The sequence below is a fragment of the Alligator sinensis genome, unplaced genomic scaffold (assembly GCF_000455745.1).
Source record: "Alligator sinensis unplaced genomic scaffold, ASM45574v1 scaffold1222_1, whole genome shotgun sequence".
NCBI lineage: Eukaryota > Metazoa > Chordata > Crocodylia > Alligatoridae > Alligator > Alligator sinensis.
In genome coordinates this window covers 348,246-356,545 of record NW_005842620.1, presented here as the reverse complement: position 1 = coordinate 356,545, position 8,300 = coordinate 348,246, and the positions used below count along the sequence as shown (strand labels likewise).

General features: G+C 44.9%; 1 protein-coding gene across 4 annotated transcripts in view; it reads left to right on the top strand.

Moving 5' to 3' along the window:
* The window catches only part of NFX1 (nuclear transcription factor, X-box binding 1), a 95,952-nt gene that overhangs the window by 35,632 nt on the left and 52,020 nt on the right, over nt 1–8,300 (top strand). For 3 of the 4 annotated variants that reach the window (XM_025215073.1, XM_025215075.1, XM_025215072.1), the window contains exons 8-10: nt 877–976; nt 1,301–1,518; nt 7,833–7,930. In XM_025215073.1, the coding sequence (XP_025070858.1) occupies nt 877–976; nt 1,301–1,518; nt 7,833–7,930 (416 nt within the window). The remainder of the gene's footprint in view (nt 1–876; nt 977–1,300; nt 1,519–7,832; nt 7,931–8,300) is intronic. The other variant, XM_025215074.1, reaches the window with a different exon arrangement.

The following is an 8,300-nucleotide window of genomic DNA, read 5'->3' as shown; positions in this document are numbered from 1 at the left end:
AGGAGCTCCACAGAAGGAAGGATCGGGCCCCTCAGGGCTCCAGCAAATTGCAGGTGGTGGCAGCAGGTGCCCAGCACGATTCCTGCAATTGTGCCGGGTGCCTGCTGGATCCACCTGTAATTTTCTGGGGCTCCAAGGGGCGCAATTCTGGCTTCAGTGGAGTGCCCCCCCTACCTAGAGACATCATATAAATATAGAAAATTCATGAGCTATGGACACTCCCTCCCCACTCCTGCCTGCCGACAGCTCAGAGCAGCCAAGCATAGCCGAGTTCCAGCGTGCCTCCATGTAAGGGAGGGGATCGGAGTGGGGGCCCACAAAGGTGCCTGCGATTCCAATGGAGCCTGCGACCTAACTTGAGTTGGGAGGGGATCTGGTACAGAAGTTCTTACCTAAATCGCTTAAGCCTGATACTACATCCATCTGGATCTATCTTAGACCAGGTTCTACCATTTTTAAACTAGTCTACGTGAGCTGAACTTCTGTACTGTAATGGGTTTAGATGGGGTTTTGGTCACTTATACTGGTGTATGCATAATGTCTATGACTGGCCATACTTAAGATGCATTATCTTTTTTGCCAGTCAAATCATACTTTACTGATCTAGACTGTGGGCCATGTAGTATGTTTTCCTCTCTGAGTTGCAATATATTTTTCAATAGCAATAATGTAAAAATTCAAGCCTCCATGCAGCTACTGAAATACATGCAACTGAACTACAGCATCTGCAGTACACCTAAAGATTGCTTTTATACCAGTTCCCACATTTATCTTTTTCACATGCCCTTCAGTTGTGTATGTATAATATTCAGTATCCTCCCATGCTGTTTGTGGTAATATTGCTGTTCTTCCTTTCTGAATGTTTTTCTTCCTTAGTGTGTTACTGTGGGAGCAGCTTTCGAGATGTGTTGTGTGGAACGAATGAAGAGTTCTCTGATGGATTTGGGAACTTCTCCTGTCAGAAGATGTGTGGCAGGTAAGAGCCCTTTTCTCTCCAAAAACTCAGGTAAGATTACATTTTATTACAAGATGCTGTGTCTCCATAGCAGCACACTACAGCAGTGTAGCATCAGTGGTCACAAACGTCACGCTGCAGCTATGTCACCGTAGAGACATGCTCCCCTGTTATAGCACGTCGCTATGGCGATGTATGGCGAAAAAACCCTGTGCGTGGCTAGCACAGCAAAGCACAGTGAAGTCCTAAATGATGGTGTGGTATCAACGGTGCCATATGACCATGTGTAGACACGCCCAGTTAGTATGATATCCTTATATAATGCCTTCTTTTTTTTCTTTTTAGAAAATTAAACTGTGGGAGACACAGCTGCGTACAAGTGTGCCATCCTCAGCCCTGCCAGATTTGTCCACGACTTCCACAAGCAGTGCACTGCTGCCCTTGTGGGCAGACTCCTCTTAGCAAATTACTTGAGCTAGGATGCATTGAACGGAAAGTATGCACAGATCCCATCCCTTCATGTGGAAAGACATGTGGCAAACCTCTTTCTTGTGGTAACTATGGTAATTAGAACATTCTGCATTAAATCTAATTATATATCATTCTGAAACAGACAGGTAGTTCAAGTTCAAATTTTTAAAACTCATATACAAAGAAGCTAACAGAAAATCCAGCCTGAACAGAAATATGTTTTTCTGATGATCTGGTGATAGTTGACTTGAAATTACAAGCCACAACAGAGCTTGCAATAGAATTTGTATTATCCTAGTAGTAGTTGAGAACCATGAAGTACACCAGTCTAGAAATTAATTTAACTGACCAGTTCTTTAGCTGTTGCATAATGAGTCCCTGCTCTAGTGATACATTTCTGTTGGGGAGATAATTGCAGAACATCATAGAGCAATGGTTTAACCAGAGTTCCCTAGCACCCTAGGGTGCCACAGCACAAGTGCCCTGTCCAGGGAGGGCTGGGACTCAAGCATGTGCTCCTGTCTGCATTTAGGATTATCTGGGAAGCCTAAAATAGGCAGGAGAACTTACCTGTGCCACTGCCCTTCCTAGTCATTGTCCTGTTCCCTTCTTCCCCAAAGTAGAAGTACATGGGACAGTTCCACCTGCACCCCAGTTTAGAGCCACTGAGGTCAGCTGGGGCCATACAGTGGTGGTTCTTAACCAGGGATACTGCCAAATTCAGAAAGTTGTGGAGGGATGCTCTAAATCTAAAAAAGGCTGAGAATCACTGGTCTAGAGAGCTATGTCCCTTGAGGTTACAAAAATAAACCCCTGCCTGTTATCTCATGTTCTTCTTCCTCTGCTCTCCCACCATGCAGAGATGTAGAGGGGGTCCAGATCCCTGTAGCAAGTCAGACATTTCTCTGTCAGTCCAAGTTGGGTTAAAATCCTCTTGGTCTCATGTAAAGTTACACAAATGTGTTAATCGGTCTTCAGCCAGTCTGTTGTTTTGAAGACTGACTAGCCCTGTTGTTCACTGGCAGGGAAGGGCATGACCTTGTCCTTGAAGGGCCAGCCATGACTTCATTCTGTTTCTACCACTGCAAGGACTTTTCTCTGCTGCAGAGCGAAAAATGGGAGATGTGTGGGGTAACCTTTTGGGTCAGCTCCAGAATAACTAGAACTGTGCTGTCAGGTTTGATCCCTTTGGCACAGGGAAAGCTCTTTCTGTTAGCCTGAGGTTCCAGCAGCTTCAGCCTTTGGCCAGTAAGAGGGCAGGAGATGTATTTGGGCATTCACTGGTAGCCAACATGAACAAGAGTCTTTCTAGCTACCATGCTATACTAATGAAGTCAAATGGAATCCAATCTGTAAAATGTCTAACAAGTAAACTGCAATGACTTGTATACCTGCTTGTCCTTACAGCAGCAAACCCAGGAAAGTTTGGACCTATGCTTGTTTTTATCTCTCACATTGTGTAGATTAAAATTTTTGCCCTCTGCATTTGTAGATCTTAAATGGGCAAATTACTTTTCCCTCCTCCCCATACATTTTTACAGGGTTAAGCAGAGACACCTTCAAATACAGCCTTTTCCGGTCTCTCTTCATTGCCTTGGTTGGGTGGCCTAAAATCTGAAAGGAGGCAGATCACATGCATCTCTAGGTGGTAATAGTTTAATTGGGCAGGGGGAAATTGTAGATTTCAAAGCAATAGTCGTTGTGTCATTTTCTCACTTGCTTATTTTTTGAAGCTGAACACCCAGTCCTTGGATGGCACGCTTGTGTGGGGGACTTCTTCAATCAGTCGGTCCTCTCAATCTCAGGACCCCGAGACTGAGAGAGAGTCTCAGGCTCCTGTTGGACTCCTCACTAAGCTTGGATGATCAGCATCAGTTTTAGAGATTTTTAGTTACAGCAGGAAAGAGGATCTGACATCTTAAGGCAATATATTCACTTATAGCTTATTGGGCTTTTGTGTGCTATTAAGAACCTATACTTTAGGTGTTCTACTTCACTGGCAAGGATCTTGCCAATCTGATCCTTACCAGTCTTTCTGTTGCCCTGTGGGGTCAGGCCAACTCTCAGGATCTCAATATTGTGCTGTTAGACAGGAGGGTGTGGTGTGCAATTGCACATGCACACACTCAAAAATCAGTTAGGTGCATACACACACGCTAGGCGCATACACACACTCTAGGTGCATGTATCCCAACCAGGCGTGCATGCACACACTACCAATTCAGGCACATACACATCCAAAATTACCAGCCTGGGCAAATGCACACCTATCACCAATTCAAGCATCTACACACACTATACATACCAAAAGAAATTAGACCAGAATCAATTACCAATACCTGCACATCTAATACACATACACTGATCACTAATTTGTATATCATGCACACAGTGACATACATGTATATCAGTTCATATACATACCATTCACCTACACATACACACAGGTGAGTTCCTAACTTGGGTGTTGTGGTGTGTGGATGTATGTATGTGCTTGGTGTACTTGGGATACCTGGGGGAAGGTTAAGGTAAGAGAGAGTGAAAGTGTAGGGGGTGAAAGTTGCCAGGACCAGGATTAGAACTGGTAGACTAGAAAGAGAGGCTGAGGATCTGAGGTTTGGGATTACTGCTTGTGGAGACTGAGATGAAAATTGCTGGTGCTGGGATTAGAACCGGCAGACTGGAGGGAAGTTGGGGTAACTTAAGGTTAATTGGTGTTAATTGAAAGCAGACAGCTGGCAGAGCAAAGGAGCAATGCCGGGGAGAAGTCCAGAGGCTGGAGCTGGAGCAAGGAGGCTACAGGGGAGCTGAGAGGTACGTGGGGAGAGGAAAACTGGGAGTGGGGCTGCTGGTGGGGGAGGCTGGAGAACAGAGAAAGAGAAAGTAAAAGAGAAGGCATAGAGATAAGGATTGGGAAGAGGTGGCAAGAGGCAAAAAGTGGCGGGAGCGAGGCTGAGAGCTTGCAGAAAGGAGGCAAAAAGTGGCGGGAACAGGGCTGAGAGCCTGCAACAGGGCTAAGAGCTTGCAGAAAAGGGACAGAGGAGGCAAACAGTGGTGGGAGCAAGGCTGAGAGTCTACAGAAAAGGGACAGAGGAGGCAAAAAGTGGCGGGAACAGGGCTGAGAGCCAAGAGGGGGAGAGAGAGAGAGAGAGACCAGAATTTAAGGTAGCGAAGGGACCAGGGCTCAGTAAAACACAACCCAACTCAGGGTTACAAATGATAGTGGTTTTATTGAATAGGAGAGGTGGTGACATGATATCTTATTGGTTCCTTTGTACGCACACACACAGACAATGGCAGCAAGGGTTAAAGAGGCTTGGTGCAGGAGCTGAAGTCTGGGAGCAGAGAGAGTCCCAATTGGAGGAGGAAATATGCAGGCGATATCTACCTATCCCAGGCTGAAAGTGGGTCCTTGATGGCCAGTCAGGGTCTCCTTCAGCTCGGTGTTGTCCAGAGGGGGTCGCTGGCAGGGCCTCTGGGGTGGATAGGCGGTGTGACGTGGAGCTGGTCTAGTCCAGGTGGAAAGGGCGTCCCAAAGAGTCAGTCTTCACTACCGCTTTTTATGGGGCAGACTACCTCTGATCTCCTATGGGAGGGCCTGTCCAGGCAGGGTCAGTCCTGTTCCAGAGGGCTCCAGGTGTTCTTACTGAGCATGTGCAGCCTTGGCACAATGGTGGGTTGCCTCATCTTTTGTTTCTTGAATGCTTAGGGTGGTTCCAAGGGCTGGGTCGTTGGTCCAGGTGTTGATAGTTTAGTCATTCAGAGGGAGCTATTTTTAGACCTACTGCCATTGTCTCTCAAGCACCCACATTCATCCCCATTCATTCAGGAACCAAGTTACATGGGAGGGGTAGGTGTGAATCATGGGTTACACAACTGGGCATGGGGATAAGAAAGATGGAGGGTTGACATTACAAGATGGAAACTTGACATGACTTATGCTAACTTACATATATAGGCCTAAAACAGTAATCACACAGTATAAAAGCAGTACAAACATAATCATTATCACTTATAAAACAGTGGATATCTATATCAAAATAGCAGGGCACTTATTTGCAGACGGGAGAGAAAAATAAAACTTACTACCTAAACTAAAATGTTAAAGCTTATCCTACATCTTAGCTTACTTATACTTATCTATAGGGAATAGAGATGGGGAGACAAAGTCAGAAATGGTTGGGGAAGGGGAGGAAATGCATTTTAAAAGGAAAAAAAAAGAAAAACTGGGGGTTTTGCTACGTTTCTTCCGACTTGTTCTGGACCGTCTTCATCTCAAGTAACACATTGTCTTCCTCATGTTACATCTAGCTGTTCTCAGCATTTTAACAGCAACTAAAACTTGTTTTATTTCAGCATACCATCACAACATTTTTTAAGGGCCAACTTTGTTCCCCTATTAGTATGCGATTCTCACCAAACTAAACTAATTTTGAATCATTATCAAGTTTAATGTCTATACCAGCTTTCAGTGAAGACTATTCATTGAGATATTACCTCTATATATGCATCTGACACTCCAGCTAATACATCTCCAACACAGTATGACACTTCATAGGGAATAAGTTTGGTCCTTCAACACTGCTAATTTTTTTTTCCTACATCACTTCAGTGGGTCAACCACCAGTTGGGGGCAGGCAGTGGGGGAGTCAAGTGGTGTGCCACACCCTGGTGCCTGCCCACCTTGCCACTTGTCCTCAGCTTCCTTTTTTTTCTTTTGTTTGTAAATTTTCCATGGTAGGCAGAAAATTTTGATATCTTTCTTTGGTAGTGTTGGAGTGATTTTTGTAGCTGTGATGGTCCAGCGGTCTATGTGCGAGGCAAAGAGTTTTTTGTGGGTGATATCTTTTATTTGACTAACTGTATTTTGGGGATAGACTCAGCCCTTCCCTACAAGTGCAGGTAAAGGGGTAATGAGATCTAATGCATGATCATCACAATCACATCTCCCGCCATGCCACACACACTTGGCAGGAGGCACATTTATGAGATCGTGCATTAGATCCCATTGCACCTTATTGCCTGTGCAGGGGGACAATCCTGGGCTCCCCCTACACTGGCAAGTAGCAAGTTCCAGTGGCTGAGAGCCCCAGTTAGCTACGAGATTGCAGCTCCCTGCCCCAGGAGTGAGGGGAGCCCCCAACACTGGAAGACTGCAGCAGCTGCAATCTCCTAGGTCTGAGGGCTCCACGCACCCCCAGGGCTGGGAGATCGTAGCCAGGACCCAACTGGGTCCCCGGCACTGGGAGGCATGCTGCCAGGACGTAGCATTCACAGCTGTGGGACTCAGTCCTGGCAGCTGCGTGGTGCTGCCAGAACCCAAAGTCAGCAGCTGCTGGGGCTGAGAGTCCCTTTAGTTGCAGGACTCCTAGCACTGGCTGGGTATGGTGCACCCCTGTAGGTAGGAGCCCAGTGAACTGAGGGGGCCTTCAGCCATGGGAACTTGCTTCTTGCCAGGGCAGGAGCCCAGGATCAGGTTCTTCTGCACCGACAATAAGGCATGATACGATCTAATGCATAATTCCACAAATGTGCCTTCTGTCATGCACATGTGACATGGCCAGAGATGTGATTGTGTGGATTGCACATTAGATCCCGCTGTGCCTCTGCCTTAATGTGTAGAGGGGGCCTGAGTCTGTCCCAAAGATACATCTGGTCCAGTAAAAGACATCACCCACAAAAATCCCTGCCTCTCACATAGACCCTGCTTCATGTTCAAATTAAAGCTCAATAGCAACCAGCTATAAAGTTAGTACACATTTTCCAGGTCTGACTTTATAGCTGGTTGGAGTTTTCTGTGGCGTAAGTACTTTGCACATGTAGCTGGTCTCAAGGTGGTTGTGCACTTAACCAGTTAATCGCTTGATGCCTGTAACGTAGGGGTTGGGAGGAGGCTCAGACAAACTTTCTAATGCATTGCTTGAAGAAGAATGCTGAGCTACATTTACTTCACGATTTTTAAAATGGCTTTTAACCAGAATTCTTCTGAATGTCCAGTGCACTCCCAGATAAAACAGGTTTTTTTCTATATATTCATGTAAAACTGCTTAGCAACGTGTATATTTTTAGCATTAATAGTATATTTTAGAACTGGAGTTAGGGACCATAAATTCATTGAACTGAACAATTACAGTTCTGAACCTTTTAGAACATGTTTTATTACAGAGTTCTAAATAAGAAAATCTTATGGTAGAACCTACCGTTTTTATTATAATCTGTAATGTCTTACACATTGGATGCTAAAAGAGGATAATTTAAAGGAGTAACTGTTGCCTTTAGCAGCCTATTCAGACAGAAGCATCATATCAGTGGCCTCAAATGCTCATTTTCTAGTATATATCATGGACCAGCATGTTAAATCAAAAACTTCAACTAGCAAATATTTTTACTTTTTCATCTGTGTTAGATTTCATTCATACATGTGAGCACCTCTGCCATGAAGGTGAATGTGGACCGTGCTCTCGCACATCAACTGTTTACTGTCGGTGTGGCTTCAAAACAAAGGTAAATCAGTAAACCCTTACCTTGCCTAATTTAACAAGCAAATTGTACTATTTTCAAAAGTCTCTTGTTTGGGAGGAAGACTGTACTGTGTTGTAGTAGTAAGCAGCATTGCCAGTGTATAAAATGAGTAGAAAATAGATGGGTCTGGAAAATACCTGTGTATGATCCGTTTACTTTTACATTCATCGGCTTCTGAAAAGTGCTTTGAAGCATACACGCATGCAGTTTTACTTGTTAGTTTACCTGTGGAAAAGCTACATATCCCATAACAGTCCACCAAGTATGTCTTGAAACAGGCATGCAATAGCCTATTGTTAATCACTAGTTAAAATAAGGTTGCAGAGCCATTGGTGTAGAATATTGTAGGGAA